This window comes from Cheilinus undulatus, linkage group 10 (assembly GCF_018320785.1).
Source record: "Cheilinus undulatus linkage group 10, ASM1832078v1, whole genome shotgun sequence".
Taxonomy (NCBI): Eukaryota; Metazoa; Chordata; class Actinopteri; order Labriformes; family Labridae; genus Cheilinus; species Cheilinus undulatus.
The window spans coordinates 36328956-36348376 of record NC_054874.1 but is presented as its reverse complement, the minus strand read 5'-3'; the positions used below and the strand labels follow the sequence as shown (position 1 = coordinate 36348376).

At 38.2% G+C, this 19421-nt stretch overlaps 3 protein-coding genes across 4 annotated transcripts; 1 reads left to right on the top strand and 2 right to left on the bottom strand.

Moving 5' to 3' along the window:
• Nucleotides 1-422: 422 nt before the first annotated feature.
• LOC121516845 (alcohol dehydrogenase class-3) lies at nucleotides 423-4482 on the bottom strand. Its single transcript, XM_041798269.1, has 9 exons — nucleotides 4425-4482; nucleotides 3748-3849; nucleotides 3252-3393; nucleotides 3069-3156; nucleotides 2610-2829; nucleotides 1661-1921; nucleotides 1301-1436; nucleotides 794-932; nucleotides 423-705 (listed from the first exon to the last, which is right to left on the bottom strand). The coding sequence occupies exons 1-9, from the start codon at nucleotides 4440-4442 to the stop codon at nucleotides 681-683; spliced, it is 1131 nt and encodes a 376-aa protein (XP_041654203.1). The 5' UTR covers nucleotides 4443-4482; the 3' UTR covers nucleotides 423-680.
• A 1081-nt stretch (nucleotides 4483-5563) lies between these two features.
• Nucleotides 5564-9188, bottom strand: gar1 (GAR1 homolog, ribonucleoprotein). Its single transcript, XM_041797761.1, has 7 exons — nucleotides 9097-9188; nucleotides 8580-8778; nucleotides 6794-6948; nucleotides 6620-6679; nucleotides 6411-6525; nucleotides 6183-6314; nucleotides 5564-6099 (listed from the first exon to the last, which is right to left on the bottom strand). The coding sequence occupies exons 2-7, from the start codon at nucleotides 8758-8760 to the stop codon at nucleotides 6089-6091; spliced, it is 654 nt and encodes a 217-aa protein (XP_041653695.1). The 5' UTR covers nucleotides 8761-8778; nucleotides 9097-9188; the 3' UTR covers nucleotides 5564-6088.
• A 60-nt stretch (nucleotides 9189-9248) lies between these two features.
• Nucleotides 9249-18165, top strand: LOC121516459 (alcohol dehydrogenase class-3-like). 2 transcript variants are annotated; one of them, XR_005992480.1, is made up of 10 exons: nucleotides 9249-9417; nucleotides 10078-10179; nucleotides 10381-10531; nucleotides 10625-10712; nucleotides 10811-11030; nucleotides 12095-12355; nucleotides 12833-12965; nucleotides 13538-13676; nucleotides 15478-15591; nucleotides 18009-18165. XR_005992480.1 is itself a non-coding variant. In XM_041797760.1 (9 exons), exons 1-9 carry the CDS (start codon nucleotides 9400-9402, stop codon nucleotides 18034-18036), a joined length of 1140 nt encoding a protein of 379 aa, XP_041653694.1. In that variant the 5' UTR covers nucleotides 9250-9399; the 3' UTR covers nucleotides 18037-18165. The 2 variants fall into 2 exon arrangements, 1 of the variants encoding a protein (XP_041653694.1); XM_041797760.1 differs by lacking the exon at nucleotides 15478-15591 and having other exon boundaries at nucleotides 9250-9417.
• Nucleotides 18166-19421: the final 1256 nt, after the last annotated feature.

The window sequence follows — 19421 nt, the reverse complement described above, 5'->3', positions numbered from 1 at the left end:
GGAAGCTTGATGATTACACTATTGCCTTTTAAGCAATGATGCTAAACAAACATTGAGTTCAGAGGGTCATTTAGGTTTGTTTACCTACTCTATTCAGTTATACTGTATGTTAGACCTAGTATACTGTACCAATGAATGTTACCTGTGTAACTTAAAAGCTAAAGTCATAAGCCATGCTTGTCTGGGCAGCAGACTATCATGAGGTTAACACATGAACAGCAACCAAGTCTTACTCGATGACAAAAATGTGCTATATAAAATTCTGTTCCTCCTAGTATCTGGCATGTTGTCCACATTTGTGATTTTTTTTCTATAAATTGTGTTTCATCAGGTCATTATATGTGGTGATGTATAATATACCTCTTACAAAATATTTTGAATGCTATTTTCATAAAAAAAGAAAAAAAAAACTCTCAAATGACTTCCCTTTAACTTTTTATAACAAGTGCAGCAGCCAATGTCCTCCCAGTTCACATGTATTCTTTTCTTATAAAACATCATGTTAGTCAATTAAACAGACAACACAGAGAGTAATCCAAACTCAAAACTCTTTTATGACAGTTTTGTTTAGCTTCTAACACTGAAATTTATTAAATCAAACCAAGTGCAAAGAAATGTATTAAGTGCTGCAACTATGAACAGAGATTGTTTCAAGGGCAGATGTCGATGTTTGAGGCACTTCAGAAGGTCAGCACAGCACGGATACTGCAATGAGGAAAAACATAAAAACAAGATTAGGAGCTTTAAAACACTTTTTAATGCACGGGCTTCAAAAAGTATGTATTTGTCTCACCTCTTTCCGGCATGCATGAGTTCAAAACCCTCATTGATCTGCTCAAAGGGCAGAGTGTGGGTTACAAATTCATCCACCTTCAGCTTCTTATTCATGTAGTCCTCCACCAGTTTAGGAACACTCTCCACACTTTTCCAGCCTGGGGACAAAGTATCAAAACAAGTCAAAATTATAATTTTGTCCAACCTTTACTGTTACGGATGATGTATGAAGCTCATCAGACCACATAGCAATCAGACAATATGCCTGATAGGGTTTCTATGACCAACATTTTGGGCCACTGCAAATGAATACTCTTTTTAAATTAAAAGGCATAAAGCTTTTTGTGGTTCTCAATGTTAAAGACAAAGTTTAAGCTCCAGTTTAAACTTAGCATGAATTCCTAAGTATATGCTAAAAAAAACTGTATCATCCATAAATTAAAATATGGAAAAGGCAGCAAGTAGGAGCTACTGCCAAGTAACATGATGCTGTGTATGTCTTTTATTCTCTAACACAGCCAGTCACCTCCAAAGGCTGTGCCCCTCCACACTCGGCCTGTCACCAGTTGGAAGGGTCTGGTGGAGATCTCCTGTCCAGCTCCGGCCACACCAATGATGACACTCTCACCCCATCCTTTATGGCACGCCTCCAAAGCTGCTCTCTGAGATGATGATTATGACAATAATTACATGGTAATTTTCCTGGTGTTTGAGAAAATCCTAGTGTGAAGACCATTTTGTATGCTGCATGTAATACTTGTTGCATAAACTAAACACTAAGTAAATCTGAAACTTTTGCGTACATCTAATACTTAATGCATTTAATTTGATAAAGATGATTCCAAAGACATTATGCAAACCTGATCATAAAGTCAGCACCTCTTACCATGATTTGCACATTTCCAATGCACTCAAAAGAATAGTCCACTCCTCCATCAGTCATCTCGACCAGCACCTCCTGGATAGGCTTGCTGTGGTCCTTGGGGTTCACAAACTCAGTGGCACCAAATTCCTTTGCTTTCTCAAACTTTGAAGGGTTGATGTCAACGCCAATGATCCTGGTTGCCCCGGCAACCTTGCAGCCCATAATGACAGCCAGGCCAACAGCTCCAAGGCCAAACACAGCACAAGTGGAACCAGGCTCAACCTGAGGGGGCACAAGGAAAAACATGCAATGTCAGAAGCAGCATAATGGAATAACTTTGCACACTGCAGATATGTATGAGCTTTTAAGTTATTCAGCCTTGTCACACTGAATTATACAAAGTGATTTTCTCCATTATTTATTAAGTCCCAGGGATACAAAGGGTGACAAAAACACTGAAACAGACAAAACTGTTGGGTGATATGTCATGCTCCCTTTAAAAACACCAATAAATGTTTGCTAAGTTTCTAATTAATTGCTAAGTAGTTGAGAAAGGGATTTCTGGGGCTCAAATAATTCTCCATAAAGCAAAAAAGCAACAGCACAAAACTTAAAAACAGATCCTCTTGGCAACTGTTTTTTTCCACATCAAATCTGCATGATTAATAAGTGTGACCCACTTCAGGGTGAAACCTGCAAACAATGTCACAATTTTCCTCTCTTGTCTTTGTGTCCTTTGGCTGAACTTGTTCTGCATAACAAGCTTTAAACAATAAAATGTGTCACAAATTTTCCAAAGGCTGTTATCTCTGTAAAGAAAGAAACTCATGCACAAGAGAGGAATCCTTCCTTTGTTGCTCTTTCTGAGGATGCTTTTATTTTTCCACTCTGAGTTTGCTTTGGGAGTTTCTCTGATGCTTGACCCTTTTTCTATCAAGGCTGCTTACAATGCTGTCTATGTTGTTCCCACCTTGGCAGTGTTGAGAGCAGCGCCGTAACCAGTAGAAATGCCGCATCCAAGAAGGCAGACTTTATCCAGTGGGGCTTTTTCATTCACTTTTGCCAGAGAGATGTCAGCCACTACAGTGTACTCAGAGAAGGTGCTGGTCCCCATGAAGTGAAACACTTGCTTTCCCTTGCAAGTGAAGCGCGAGGTGTTGTCAGGGAGCAGGCCCCGGCCCTGGGTTACTCTGAAAGATGGAAGCGCAGGGAATGGATGACTTCTTTTCAAGTATATAGTGAGTGATGAAACTCAGTTTTTTTGGTGCTTCGATTCAAGAGGCTCAAACTTATGATGAAGGAACTTTGATTTGTTGCTGCGGGGCACCTAAGGCTGCAAGTTCAACTTTTTTAGGTTGCAAGTTCTGCCAGAAAGAAATGCGCTTTTCTTTACCAACTGAGGGATTTATTGTAATTCTGGGAGCATTACCTGATTTTCTGGCAAAGGTTTGTCTTGGGATTTTTGCAGAATTTGCATTCCCCACACTGTGGCACGTACAAGGGGACAACAGTATCACCTAGATGATAAAGAATGTCAAATCATAGAACATAATCTTAATGGCAAAAGCATAAAACATGTACATTTTATGTACCTTGTAGTAAAGCTACATACCTGGCTTGAATTTGGTGACACCCTCACCGACACTCTCAACTGTTCCAGCCCCCTCATGGCCCAAGATGACAGGGAAAAGTCCCTCAGGGTCACTGCCGCTAAGAGTGTAGGCATCAGTATGACACACCCCGGTAGCAAAGATCTGAGAGGCACAGTGTTGTTTAAAGTTCATGTCAGACATGATGCAAGACAGGAAAGCGATGTAAGAGTAGGATAGAAAAGATCTAAGGCCTGAAGTTAACAATATTTTAATTAGCTTAAATCTAAGTAGGGCTCAAAATAGAAAATCAAAACAATGAAAGTCTATCTTCAAAGCTTAAAACTTTGGGTGTTGTGTCTTGCTCTTTCAGGAGATAGTGTAAAGTCATTTCCAGCTTTTTGTGCGACCTAAAGACGGTCACTTAAAAGAATATAAAAGTTATACACTCTCAAGAGACCTTAGACCACATTGGCATTTTTGTCAGGATATAAGGTGACACACAAAGGTTATGTGTACCTTGATGCGGACTTCATGGGCCTTTGGCGGCGCTACCTCCACCTCTTCGATAGAGAGAGGCTTCCCAGGTTCCCAGGCAACTGCAGCCCTGCACTTGATCACCTGGAGACAAAGTGCAGAACATGTGTTTTTCAAACAATACTTTTGCAATTAATTAACTGCATAATAGGTTCACTTGGGCCCATGCATTGTCTGCTGCTGGCCACAGCTGCACAATGGAGTTGCCCTTTGAACCGCTTCCAAGATCGTGCGAAAACATCCAAGATTTCCAGTACTTCGTCGCAGTAGAAACGACCTGCTTCACCCCCATTGACCTAGTATCATTATTTATCTCTCGTTGAATGAATGACGCGTGGCCAAATTTAGTGTATACTCCATTAAGTTTTCAAGACTCTTTTCCCCTTATAACTCAGATTCAACCACATTTTCCACAACTTGCTGCTGTGCTGTGCTGGACACAGCAGCAACTTGTGCATACCAGTTGCAACTGACCAGTGGCCAAAGATCCCTGTTAAATTATCGACAAGTGCTTCTTTGTACTTGTTCATTCACCGAGAGTGAATGTATGCACTTACGTAGAAAGAGAGCTGTTTTATGCTAAAAGTGCAATTTGTGCGACATTAAAAGTGAATTGCTTTTTAGATATCTTTTGCAAATTTTATGCGATATGTACTTACTTTTCCAGCTGTCTCCATGTTCGTTGCTTGAGCAACAGAGGAAAGGGCGGTGCGTGGCCGTAAAGTAGATAACGTCCGGACCAATCAAAGACGGGGTGTTTCAGCGTACGCGTGACGAAAGCACGTTGGAGGAAACGGAGAGACCATTTCTTACAGCAGGCTGTGATCTGGGCAAGAGGCAGTCAGTAATGTTATTTCCTTAGAAAAGTTAGAAATGTCCAAGTCGGCAAATTTAAAGCATCAATGAAGGCATTTAATTTATTCTAGCCCCTTGCTCAGCGTTAACTTTTACTTAATTCTATTTTACCCTTTAATTTGATTTCCTTTATCTTTATTTTTTGAGATATTCATTTAGATATCAAAATTTTCTCAATTTTCTTCACATTGATCTAACTTTCAACATTTTTATATACATTATTTTGTTACATTTGTTTATAACAGACAATTTGACTGTTTTAAAAGTGCTATATAAATTAAGTATTGTTTACATTATTACAATTAAACAAGAATGTAGGGAACTTTTAATATTATATGCCAGTCTAACAAGTGTGAACATGTTTTGAGCTTTAAACCAAAGGGGATTTCCTGTCACTGTGAGGTGTTTATCTTTTTTTAATTATTTTGAATACATTCTCCACTCTGGAAAAAGTATTCTGACCAACGATTGGCCAAGAAGCAAATTCCTTTTTCATAATAATATGTAAGATGCATTTCATAGCTTCAGCTCAGTAAATGAGAGGAACTAAAGAATTGATTGATTCACATTGATTCAGCCTGAGTTCAGTACATTCAGTGCTGAGTGTTGGATACAGAATTGCTTTGATACTTAACTATAGCTTCATTTTGTACGTTTCAGTGCAGTCATCCAGACATTGATAAACAATGACAAAACAAAGCTTTTTCTTAAAAAAAAAATATTTCACTAATATCTGGTCATCCAGACTTCAAACCCAAAGGCCTAACAACACTGCATATGTGGATGATTTGCTTCCAAACTTCAAATGTATTCAGCTGGACAAATAAAAAATGATGGTCATAGGTCCTTGTCTTAGACTGGTGTTATATTACTTAGTACAAACATTAAAAAAAAATGTGTTTTTCATTGAACCATGTAAAGGCTTTAAGAAATGATAACAGAATTACAAAGTACCTTTTAATCAAGGTCTTCAAACACAAAACAGTTACAATATTCTTCAGAAGATTTTTACAAAGCATGGATTTTAAAATGGTTTCAAACAACAGTATTGGAAGGGGGAAACAGACATTTCCAATCGGAGTTAGAACCAAGAAGTTTAACACAGGTGTTTTTGTGAATGTATCTCTAGAAGTCTTAATCAAAGAAACAAACAAATGGCATAGTCTGGCAGTTCAACGCAGTCAACAAAGAATAATGACGCCTGTTCCCAAAGAGAAACATTTATCCTCCCTGACAAGATGCAAAGGTCCTCACTATGTTACCCACAGGCATACATATGAACCTTTCAAATAAAAATAAACATCCATCACAAGTATCAAACTGGTATGAAAATAAAATAAAGTCCATTCAAGTCCTACAAAAAAAGAGGGCAAGTCTGTATTCTGAGATCAACAGCCCAGCTTTGGGCCTTTTGCTTGTGGAACGGAGGACTGGGCTGAGATCATCAAGCAGCATCACTGTAGTCAGATCATCTCCCACCTATTAAAAAACAAACAAAAAAAGGTACTTTATAGCAGGAAAATCAAATCTGAAAAATGTACAACTTTAAAAGTGGGACCAACCTCTAAATCCACGTCCACCTCCTCCTTTTCCTCTGAAGCCTCCTCCACCACGGCCACCTCCAAATCCTCCACCACGACCACCTCCAAATCCTCCTCCACGCCCGCCACCACCTCTACCTCCCCTGAAACCACCTGAAACAAAAACAAGGCAGAATTAATTGAAACAATCTTGCAAGTCTAGCCGTAAGTAGAAAAAGAAAAACAACCTATCAATTTAAATTTCCCTACCTCCACGACCACCACCTCTTCCTCCGCCTCGGCCTCCTCTAGGTGGACCCTTCTCTCCTGGTGGCCTGGGGAGGAATCTCTGCAGTGGTAGGAGCTTCATTGGATCTATATAAAACTAAAAATTGACAAAGACAATGCTTATAAACACAGGTTCTGAAAGTGCTTTCAGTTATGCAAATCTCCACAAAAAATGTAGTTGATAACTTTACCTTTTGCATTTTCTTAAATGAAGACGCCTTCATATTGTCAGAAAGTTTGACTGAAAAATACTGCATGGATTAGTTAGGGAACAAACAAGAATTTTAGTACCAAAAATGATATCAAAACTTAAGTCTAAGTGTTTACTAAAGGTTGTTTCAGACAGAAAAAACAAGTAAGGATACAAAGTCTCTAAGCTGGCCGAATATCTCATCCACCTTCCCGATCTGTTCCTTGTTTTCCAGGTAAACAGGGGCGTTGAAGTAGGGAACTTTGTTTTCTTCTGTTGTACACTTACACACAATGTCATCTTCACATGGATGCATAAACTCTCCTAGTGCTGTAAAGTGGAAAGAAAACAAACCATACTTCGTTTTTTGAAAGTTGTACTAGCCATCACAGATCGAAGATCTTATTCCGATATCCACACTCGCCTGATGCAGCACAACAAAGTCAACCAGAGATTACATTCACCACAGAGTGGGCATCAAAAGACTTCAGTAGACTATGAAATACCGTTTCAGATTACTGTAATTATGATCAACAATACTGATCAATTTATGAACAGTGTAGTATTAACCATTTATATTTTTTATATTTTAATTTCCCCCCACAATTACAGTTTAGTGGCAGAGTCTGTTGTCTCACAACCATTTCGACTGCAACTGACTTCCATCCATCTATACCGCTAATCCCGTTTGGTTTTGAGCCATAGAGCAAAAATTTTTATTGACGATGGCTGATGTTCAGTGATCATATTCTGGAAATGTTTGAATGATTGAAGAGAAACAAAAAGCCATGGGAGAAGCTGGAAAATTAACATTTTGAGAAAACCTGACACTTTTAAAGTATAAACAGGGCATAGACCACACCAAACATCCTTATTTGCTGAGTGACCGTGTCTTGCAGATCAAGTGATGTCACAACTATTACTCACAAAGCATTCTGGGTGCTAATGTTACAATTACATCCATGGAATTAACAACAAGGACAAAACATTCTCTGTGTTTGTACTCAACTTATAAGTTTTCAAAAAGCCCAAGACTTTTCTGTCCTTTCAGCATCACATGTACCAGAAGTGAAATAATAATGGGGGTGTATTAAACAGTTTAAGGTTTATAGCCTTATAAATAATTGTAAATGACTGACTTTGCACCTCAGACACTCTCACAATGCTCATTGTATCCTTGATATACTACTAAAATTAGAAATACATTTTTGTGAATACAACTTGCACAAAGCTGTAAGTAGTTCTAACTTCACTTTATTTCATCATACCAGGGTGTTAAATTTCAATACCATACAGGTAAAATATAAACAATATCAATAACTCTTTGATACAAAGGCAACAGAATTAGATGTCTTCAGCACCCAATACTGGGTGGTCTGGTATGGTCATTTCTTGTTTTCAGTTACCAAAAATTGCAGGAAAACTCCTGCACACTATCTTAATTGTGCAAAGACACTGGAGGCACAACCAACATATTTAAACAACAGAGATACTCCACAAGTTTGATTAAAACTTTGATGGATTCATCCCTCTTCAACCCACTTACTTAGGAGAGAGAAATAGCTTCTTAATGTTTCATCCATTTTCAGTTCTATGAATTATTAAGGACACAGAGATCGATAGTTTTAAAGAACAAGGTTTTAAAAAATATTTATACAAAGAACAGGTGAACATTTTCAGAGCCCTAATTTGAACAGGGAACCACGCTCCTTATGTATAATTTGACATTACTATCAATTCCCTCCTGGTGTTTAGTATCGTTGATGGCCCAGGAAAAGCTACCAACTATTAATACTGGTATTTCCACTTACTAGTATGTATAAAGAACTATCTGTTTACAAATAAATATCCCACTTTGCCTCTCCAAGACAGCATTACAAGTTAGTTTAGCCCTTTTTTTCTCCAACAGTTAACTAGTGCAGATGAAAACTTCTATGTGCTATGAGATGTCTTGGCCTTACCAACGACATGTTCTGGAGGACCGAAGTCTTGTTGTCTATTGTAACCACCTCTGCCACCACCTCTTCCAAATCCTCCACCACCTCTTCCTCCTCCAAATCCTCCTCTGCCTCCTCCACCACCACGGTTAAATCCTCCACCTCTTCCACCACCGCCGCGTCCACCACCTCCCCTGAAAGACATTTCCTATCAGAGTTCTGTCTGTAAAAACGAGAAGAAAAACACGTCAGAAAACAAGGCAAACACATCATAAAGCATTGTGATTTGCAGTCGGCACTGACGTTACAAACATTAACTACAATGTAGGATAAATAAATGGCATTCATAAAGCTCACATCATGGACTCACTAGCGCTACAGAAGTTCAAGCTAACATGCTAACTTCATTTAGTAATTCAAACGGCAGTATCTACTTATATTTTCAAACAAAAAGCAGAAAATTGTGCATTCGTTTGGGAATACAAAACAACAAGACGTTTGCAGCGCAATCTACTCACAAAAACAAAGCAAAAACACTTACAAACTAGGTCGGTTAGACGCAGATATTTACTACTAACAGTCTTCCATGCGATGACAACACGTGTGACCAGACTGCCGTGACGGTGCTCCCAGTGTTGAAAAGTGTCGTAAAATCGAAGCATAACCGGACGGTGACCATTTATAGAAACACACAGGTTAGCTAGACTGCTTAAACAGTCATCTTCTATAATAGTGAAGTCAGTTTCAATTTATAGGCTACAGTTCCGCTTTGAATGAAGTTAGGAACTTGTGCGCAACTAATCTCTATAATCTGGAAAATGTAACTGAAAGACATCAGACGAACATGTCAACAGCCAGTCAGGTAAGAATCATACCTTACCTTCATAGAATTAACAGTTTGTTTTACAGAAATCCTATGACTAACTGAAGCTATAGTCGTTTTAAGATGGTCAACTCTGACTAGCTATTAACTTTGATCCAGTTTAATGGATCTTCTTCTGCACAGAAATATTTCCCCTGAACCATTACTGCGTAAACAGTGTCCTCACCCATTGAACAACAATTTCACTATCAGGGTTTTAGGGGGCTCGAAAACACTGGGACTCTCAAAAGATGTGAAAATGTCATTGCCTTCTTTTCGAGTTCGAGTTTTTTTAATGAACGATAGACCGAAAGTTTTAAGGCTTAAAAAATGCATAATTCATGACACTCTAATCAGGAGAGGAATAATCCATCAAACAACTGCAATTAAACTTCTACACGATTTTTTTTAAGTTAAAGAAATACGTTTGCAATAACATTTCCAACCCATTTGTGCAATTTAGACAATGTGTAATAGTTTTCTTGCAATTTTATGTAATGGAAAATGGCTCCCATTATTGAGTGCCATGGACCCCTATTTGTTGCCAGTGTACCATAAGGTAATGAAATAATTTGATGTGTACCAAATTTTAGTAGAAAATTATGAGGATATGACGACTCCACTCACAAAAACCGCCATACTAATTTTTCTCCCTTCTAGGTGATCTACTGCAAAGCAGCTGTTGCATGGGAGCCTGGACAGCCCCTGTCCATTGAGAATGTGGAGGTGGCTCCACCTAAGGCCCATGAAGTGAGAATCAAGGTCAGCTGCTTATGACTTGTTTGTGTGCTGTGGAAGGAAGCATGCTCTTAAAAGGAATCAAAATAACAAGACTGCTGAAATAAGTGTGCCTTTTGTGATATGTGCAGAAAGGAAACATTGACTTCCTCTATCTGGTGGTTTCCTGTTATAAAATCATCTCTTATTGACTGACAGTGAATCAGCATGTGTTTGTTTGCACAGGTTGTTGCCACAGGTGTTTGTCACACGGACTGGCAATATCTGTATGAGTGTGAAAAAGGGATGAAGTTCAGACCCTTCCCACTGGTTCTTGGCCATGAAGCTGCAGGAATAGTGGAAAGTGTTGGGCCGGGAGTGACCAAGTTCTCACCAGGTAGATTGTTTTACAGCTAAAAAAAAACAGCTAGTTGGTTTAGATTCACTTGCCCTGACTGAGGTAGCTAATCTGCTCCCTGTTGTTCCACAGGTGATCAGGTTATTCCTCTTTTTCTGCCACAGTGTCAGGAATGTGATCGATGTAGGAGTCCAAAAACAAATCACTGCAGAAAGAACTGGTGACTTTGTTTTAACATCATTTTACCACACAGTCATGTTTATACCTTTGCTTCTATTCAGTTTAACATAAATTCTGAAATCTCTTCTTGGCTTCTAGGGAAAACACACAAAGCGGTGTTATGGCTGATGGCACAAGCAGAATATGTTGCCAGGATCAGCAGGTGTACCAGTTCCTAGGTGTCAGTTCTTTCTCCCAGTACACCGTGGTTCCTGATACCTCACTTACAAAGATAAGAAGTGATGCACCGCTGGACAAAGTGTGTCTGTTTGGCTGTGGAGTCTCCACTGGTTATGGTGCTGCTCTTAAGACAGGCAAGGTAAGAGACAGAAGTAAACCTGTAAAACACTTGGATTCAAACAATGGCTTGGATTGACAAAATCTGATGTAGATCAGTGGTTTTTGAGCAAGGAACGTTTTTATCAAGACAAAAGGGCTGACAATGTAAAAAAACATACTGTTTTTGTCCAATGTAAACTTTTGTAAATATTTGAGTTTACTGTTACAAAATGTATTTGCAATATTAAGAATGAGCTTTCATTTGTATTTTTAATCCTCCTCATCTGCTGCTCATTGATGTTTACAGTGTGGGACAGGAGTGTAGTGATTATTTCTCTCCACTAGATGTCATAGACAGCACCAGTTCCACATAAGTTAAACTCCTGGATTGAATATGACTTCCTTTTTCCCCTGTTTTAAGGGTATTAAGGGGATCAAAGTACAAGGCTTTTTAAGTTTTTAGAAGATATCTAAGAGCATCTTTGCTCAAACTTGTTTGATTTCTAAAAATAGGACTGCTTAATAGCAATGCATAGGCCTCTCTGCTTTATGTCCTGAAATGTACAAATAAAAGATGATTCAAAGGACTCCCTCTGATGGGCAAATCTACAGAAGGAACTGGAGCACACAAGCTACTCAATGCAGTTTAATAAGGTGTGAAGGACTACAGTTTAAATGCCTGCTGCATCTTCATTAGAGTCAAACTGTAGAGGTGTGATTTGAAAAACTTAAATACCCTCCTCTTCACAGAAATTCATCTCTGATCTGTTTCATGATTACACGATTTATACCATGTTTATTTCTTTGGAACTTCTTAACATTTCATTGCCTTTTTTTGGCTTTCACATTTACTTTCATAGTTTGTATTAATTTTTAACTCTTGTGCACATAAAGCAAAGTTAACCATAGTCAAATTCCCAGAATGTGTAAGCTTACCTGGCTGATAACTCTTTATCTGATAAATACTAATCAGTCGTAGTGTGCGGAGGGATAGCATGTGAATAATAGATGGTTTTAGATCATCAAAGTGAAAATGTTTTTTTTTTGGTGTCTGTTCATGTAAAGCTTAATGTTGACTGATTTGTAAATTGTTTCTTTTTCTAGGTTGAAAAAGGCTCCACATGTGCCGTGTTTGGGCTTGGGGCTGTTGGACTGGCTGCGGTCATGGGATGCAAGGCTGCTGGTGCAAGAAGGATCATCGGGATTGATGTCAACCCTGGCAAGTTTGAGAAAGCCGCGAAGCTTGGAGCAACCGAATGCATCAACCCCAATGATCACCATAAACCCATCCAGGAGGTGGTGCTGGAGATGACAAACGGAGGGGTGGACTTCGCTCTGGAGTGTGTTGGAAGTCCTTTGGTCATGGTTTGTGCCTCAGTGCTGTTGATTTATTTTCATCATTGGATGCCCATAGAAATTTGGTACAGCAGATAAAATGGAAGTCTGCTGCTTTTCCTATACATTCTATACATTTCTTCATTGTGTAATTATATCTAATCTAATTATTTCCCCAGATACTCTGCACTTTAATGTGTATTACTTCTTTGTATTTTTAATTTATTCAATAATTTAATTGTGTGTCTAAGTCTCTGTAATGACCTTTCCTTGACCTATCCTTTGTCTTTATCTATATTGGGAAAAGATAAAGTATTTATGACTGTGATGCCTTTTATGCAAACCTAAGATAAACAAAAGCTAAATTTGGCATAGTTTCAAAACTTTACAATTTCTGACATTTAATAACAGTTTCTTAAAGTTGCAGTTTTAAACCTGTGTGTGAGTTTGTAAATTTATTTTATGGTAATTGTTACATCAGCTGTCTGGTTATTTGTTTTATCTTAGACTGCAGCACTTGAGTCAACAACAGAGGCATGGGGCATGTGTGTCATTGCTGGTTGGACGGAGACTGAGTCGATGAGTGTCGCAGTTGAAAAGATCCTGATGGGGCGCACACTGAAGGGGACTTATTTTGGAGGTAAACTGTTACAAGGCCTATTAGCACAAGCATAAATACATAATGGCCATGAAACAGAAATCCAAACCCAAATGAAACATAAATTTCAGAGTCTTTGTAGTTAATGTATGATCTACTTCAAAATGTATTAAGTACTCTGGCTGTTGCATTGAAGGACCGATTAGAAATGACAAAACATCAGAAAATCACAGAGAAACATATGAGCCTCAAAGAGTCAAATTTTATGTCTGATAAAAAGGCAAAAATATTGTTCAACATGTAATCAAATAAACCAAAGAGATGCAAGGGGGTTTAACCTTCTCTATAAACAGTTTCTTTGTTCACCTCACTAAACAATACATTCAGTGTTCACACCAAACTATAGTTGGGAGTTGAACACAGTTCCAAAATTCTGTAATGTGTCAATGATCTCAACATCCTTAACATGAAATAAGCTTGGTTTAAGTTTTTCAGTTTTTCCTAAAATCAGTGACACGCTCCTTTGTTTTCACACATTAAGGTCAAGGAAGTTTTCATCATCAATAGTTAGCGCTTTTATTATGAGCAAATTAATATTTTATTTTCTTCTTTAGGTTGGAAGAGTGTGCAGGATATTCCTAAACTGGTAGAAGAGTACATGGAACAGAAGTTGAAGCTGGATGAGTTTATCACACATGCACTTCCCCTGGAACAAATCAATAAGGCCTTTGACCTCTTGGGTAGTGGGAACAGGTAAGATCTCATTTATTAAAGGCCTCTTGATCTAGTTACATTCATAAACACTCACCAGCAACATTATTAGGTACACCTTGCCTGTGCTTGGTGCAAACCTGTTTTGTCTTCAGAACTGCCTTATTACTTTGTGACAGTGATTGAACAAGGTGCTGAAAACATTCCTCAAAGATTTTGTTCCATATTAACAAGATAGCTTCAGGGACCTAATATGTGCCTGATGCTATGTATCTTTCATATGTATATTGAACAAAAAAAAACCCAGATAGCAAAATATGGCTCGACCAGACATGGGCTGGATGTTCTCAATATTCAGCCCAAATTGGGAAAACAGGTCCACCCTGGTGTCTTTTTGCACAACAGGCATAATCTAGTGCATATTACAGCTCTGTAAGAGTTTTAGACCAGAAAAGGTCAGGATAAATAGAAACCAAGTACATTTTTGGCACAAATCTGGCACCAAACTGGCCCAGCCTGTGCTGGCTTTGGGTTGGATCTGGGCCAGATGTCTTTGCTATCTCCCTAATAGCAAACACTTTTGGCTTTTTCATCTTTTAGTAACTAAGCACCTCATGTTGCTAACTGTTCAAGTTAGAGTAAAATAACAACAAATGAAGTTTACATAGCTAATAATTACCTCCACCAAGGAGGTTATGTGATCGGCAGTGTTTGTTAGTTAGTTAGTTAGTTTGTTTGTTAGCAATATCACTCAAAAACTTATGGATGGATTTTGATGAAACTTTCAGGAAATGTCAGAAATGGCATGAGGAAGAACTGAATAGAATTTGAGAGTGATCCAGATCACCGTCTGGATCCAGGAATTTTTTAAAGGATTCGTAACTATTGGGAGATAGGGCTAATGGCAGAGGTCTGCGCTCTCTGAGTGCTTTACTAGTTTAAATATGTTTTCTCTTTAGTTTGCTATAGCTTATGTTGAATTAAAATGAACATTTTTTGAGAAGGAGTTTCTCTGACAAACAAGAGCGGATATTTACTTTAAAGTGTAATCCCCTTCTTCGCCAAATGCTAACAGCTGTTCACTGATTCAAAGGCGCCATTTCGCCTCAATAGTTTTTTGATAGGGACTATTAAGAACATCAGAGGAGTTCCAATCAAAAGTTTTATTGGAGTAGTAATTTAACTGGATTTATCTGGTGACGAAATGACTAAAGAGCAACAAGAAAATTAATCTGGACATCCCTATTCAAAGGACACGATTCAGGTCAAGTCAACTAAAATAAAAGAGACTTTCTCAAAACATGATCTGTCTAAAGGTTATTATCATGTAAAACACAGGAAACTTACAAATCAAGTACAGTTAAAGGCTACTGGGAGTGATGAAGCCCGCAGCCAGCTCCATTGTCCTCAAAGAGTTTGAAGCAGGTGAGCTGCTGTCTTTATTCACTCTGAAGATCCACCTATACAGGTGACGCAGTCAGGAGGAGAGTAGAGTCAGGAGGAGGAAAAGGGGATTTCCTACAGCTAACACGAACAGGGCTGTAGCTTCAACCTAGATCTTGGGTTTACATTAGCCATAATGTTCATTCCTTTCACAACCAAGATGATACTGCCTCTAGGAAGTCAACCAACATTTATTAGAAATAAAGACGTGACACTGTCAATTTTAAATTCCATCACTGCAAATGTATTTAGTTACAAATCACTTACCATAAACATTTACTGCTGTGGATAGGATGTCACTGAATCGGTCATTGTTTAAATTTTAGTACGTTGAGTCTGCAAGGGCCACCCCGTAACAGCTCTTAACCTATCAACACGACTGTCATTTTGCTGTTTCCAGCCCTGTTCAGTGCAAAGGTGCCAAGTGAGTGTGATTGCTAGGTGAATCCAGCTCACTCTGAGGCCAGATCCTATATATTCTACTAATGTGGATGCACATATGTGCTACAACAAGGTAAATGTGGCTCTCTATTTACCATTTTTCTTTCTATTTTGACTGGTAACTGCTTGTGGTGCACAGAATAAATACAGTAGATGAGACCTCAAATCTCAAAACTCTCTGAGCACTACCCGTGCAGACCAAAACATTTTTATTTAGTCTCTAGTGAGTTTTTTGTTTAGTATACATATAAGAGATACAAATATCTATCCAATAAAGTGATTTTGTCTGATAATGCAAGTTTTCTTTTAACAAATTGTTAAAACAGGTGTACCTAATAAAGTGGCTGGTGAGTGAATGTTTATGGGTGTCTCTTTGAATTTTACTCAGACTGTAAGGAGAAATGTTAACAGTGATGTTATTAGGACTTGTGTTTTACAGGGATATGAGGCTGGTTCTTACAAAGCTAACATATTCAATGTGGCTCTATGCTCTTGTTTGAAAAAGAAATGTGGTCCAGTTCTGATTAAACTGCTGCCTTCCTACAGCTACATCCGAGCTAATAGCTACCGTAGCAGCAGCCATTGGATATACCGGCAAACCACACACATAATGATCGCAAACCCGTGCTGAAGCATACCACAAGAAGAGCAAAACTATCTTTTCTGTCATGAAAAGCTTTCAGTTTTGCTCTGTGCCCTATTTTTGATAAAGAAATGTTGTCCAGTTCTGACCAAACTGGCACTATGGCTACGTCTGAGCTAATCACTCCACTAGCAACCATTGTACACAACCACTCACACAACAACTAACTCTTTCCCCTGTAACAATTACAAACTCATGCCGACGCAGGTCGGCAGCAAAGCGAAAACATCTTTCACATCATAAAAAGCTGTTAGTGTTGTTTTTGTTCTTTACAGGGAAGAATCAATTAGATTTTGGTGATGATCCGCACACCCGTTCAGTTTTTCTCGGACTTCGAAATTTTGAACACCGTGGTAATCAATGGGAGCGTGAGTTCCTCGGTGGCACTGCTTAGTCGTGGGTTGCCACCTCAGACGGCCATTCTAGTTTTAGATTGTGGTTTTTTTTTTTTCTTTTTTTTTTTTAGGAGCTGTAAGCTGTAATCATCAAGATTAAAATGAAAAATTCTTGAAACATTTCACTTTGTATGAGATTAATCTAGAATATATGGAAATTCTTATCCTACTTTTTTGAGATGTACATACATGTGATCCTCCCTATATTTAAGAGGTAGTTCTCTCTATTTTACTGCACTGTTAAAAGGACAATATGTAGATATTCTGCACTGAGTATTCCTATGGTGTATATTTCTGTAGGGCACTTCCATTACCTCTAATATTTCCAGAGAAATTCTTAATTTTTTTGTTGAAACAGGATGAGTGTTGTCATGGCAGCTGTCATGATAGAGCTGCCATACAGACACGAGAGGAAGAGTAAACTGATACTGGAAGCTGCTGTTCTGTCACTGTATTCCATTCTTGTTATCTGCTGCTTACTTGTGATGGACCAGGATTATTTTCTAATTCTGCCACCCATGTGCCCCAGAATGGCTTAGGCCCACTAAATATTTCAAAAATGATGCACAATTTTGCTCTGCCCAGCTCAGTTGCTTCTCATTGTTTGGAATTGAGGACTCTGTTCATTAAAACTGCACTCCATGGGTGCTACTTTTCGCCAGTTTTTGGCCACTTTTCACCCATTTAAGCTACCTTTTACCATTAAATACCACTTGTTTCCTGTCTTTTTGCCCATTTTAGTCACTTTCACTCTTGTTTTTTGCTAATTTTTGCCCCTTTTGAACCATATTTTCCCTTTTCACCACTTTTTGCCCATTTAAGCTGCCATTAGATACCACATGTTTCCTATTTTTTTTGCCAACTTTTGCAACTTATTTTTGCCACTTTTTCCCCATTTAAGCTACCGTTCCCATTAAATACCATTTGTTTCCCTTTTTTTGCCCATTTTTGCTACTCTTGATTGCTTTTTGCCCATTTTAGTCACTTTTCACCCATTTTTATTGCTGTGTTTTTGCCACTTTTGGACCATTTTTTGTCACCTGTAGCTCTTTTTTGTCACTTCTCACCCATTTTTGCTGCTTTTTAACTGTTTAGCAACCTTTAACTTCTTTTTATTGCTACTTCAAGCTGTTTTTGCCACTTTAGAATGTGGCTCTTGCAAAGGTGTTTTTCAACAATTTGGTTCTTTGGTTGAGCAGGGCTGAGTAACACTGCTATAGAGTGAGTTTCTTATTGAACAGAGTCATATGAGATGAAGCAGAAAATGTGGCAGACAAAAAAACATTAGTACATTCACTTACAAATGACTCAAAATGATTGATCAGCAGCTTATCACATAATTGTCAAATTATTGCAGATGTATTATTCATGTTCTGTATATTCTGTTTGTCTGAAGTTTATAATTGCAATTTTCCTCACCTTTAAATCTTCTTTCTCCTTTTTCTCTTGCAGCATCCGTACAGTTATCAGCCTGTGGTAAAAAGAGGCCTACCTTGAAGTTGCTTCCTAATCAGATCATGTTTCTACATTGCATGTCTTTGCAATGATATTTTTGTATAACTGAAGATATTTGTTGGTGCTCTTCTAAATAAAACCATACTGAAGTGAATATGCTTTCTCTGCTTGACTTAGTGGCAAATACACACAGTGACCACTAGATGGCAATCATGTATTATGTACGTGACATAAGCTTTATTTTGGGACTATGGAGACTACTTTAAAAAGACAGAGTTGCTTTTAATTTAGCTAAATATTTGTTATTGTTTTCATTTTAAGATTGGAGTTTTCTTCATTTTTCTCAGACAAAAAAAAAATGAAACAATGCAGACTGTTCTGAATAGTGAAGTGATATTTGGAACTTAATACCCTTTAATGGAGGATGGGGTAAAAGACATAGCAAACAAATGGTTGAATCTGTCATCAGCTGCAGAGAAGTATCTGCTTTATGTGGTCAGGCTTACCAAATTTCATCCTTGGTAATATTATATATTGATTTAATATACAGGGAGCTGACGAGGAGGGCTAACATGACAGTTGTGGGCTGTCAGGACAGAAGACAAAAGGTTGTTTTGGGAATGCCTCTCGGTCAGAAACTGAAATAGCTGCTGGAGGAATTTGTTTTTCTTAAATTCCATCAGATCAAATGAAATGCTTGCTTTCCATCTTTGTTTTAAAATGGAAAATAAATGACGCTCTTCCTCTGCTTGTGTGCTATCAATTATAAATTCTATAGCTCACATCACCTCCTCCTCCTCTCCAAAAAAAATCCCAAAGTAAAGAAAGTTTTGGAGACAATAATAATAGGATGAAGATCAAAAGAAAGAGGGAGACAAGTCTTGACAGGTGGTAATGTGGCTGCACAGCCTCATCTATAAATGTTGGACATGTTCACAGATTTATAAGGCTTTCTTGGGGACATGTGTCTGAAAGTCTGCCTCATCTATGGGAAAACTATCCAAAGAAGCGGCCATAAGTCTCCCACCTTTTTTTTCTCTTTGTGTTTGAACTCCAGAGCCTCTGGAATTGTCACATCATTGTGCAACTGATACATGGAGGACATGCGATTTGAATTACAACCACAGCATTGCTCACATTTTTGAAAGTCTGAACCATCTATCTCATCATTTTTTGCATACATCTGTGCAATTTTTTGGTGGAATAGTGAACTCCAACTGTTCCATAGCTCACATTTGCCAATCATATGTACATCTATTAATAATTTAGCTTTTCTTTACCTCTTCTTACATGACCTAACTGTCTTTCAGGGTTTTCATCATAGAGATAATTGACGAGCAAGAGAAATGCCAGATGAGGTAAATGCTATCGCCCAAATAAAAGCACACCTGGAAGTAAAAATGTCAAAAA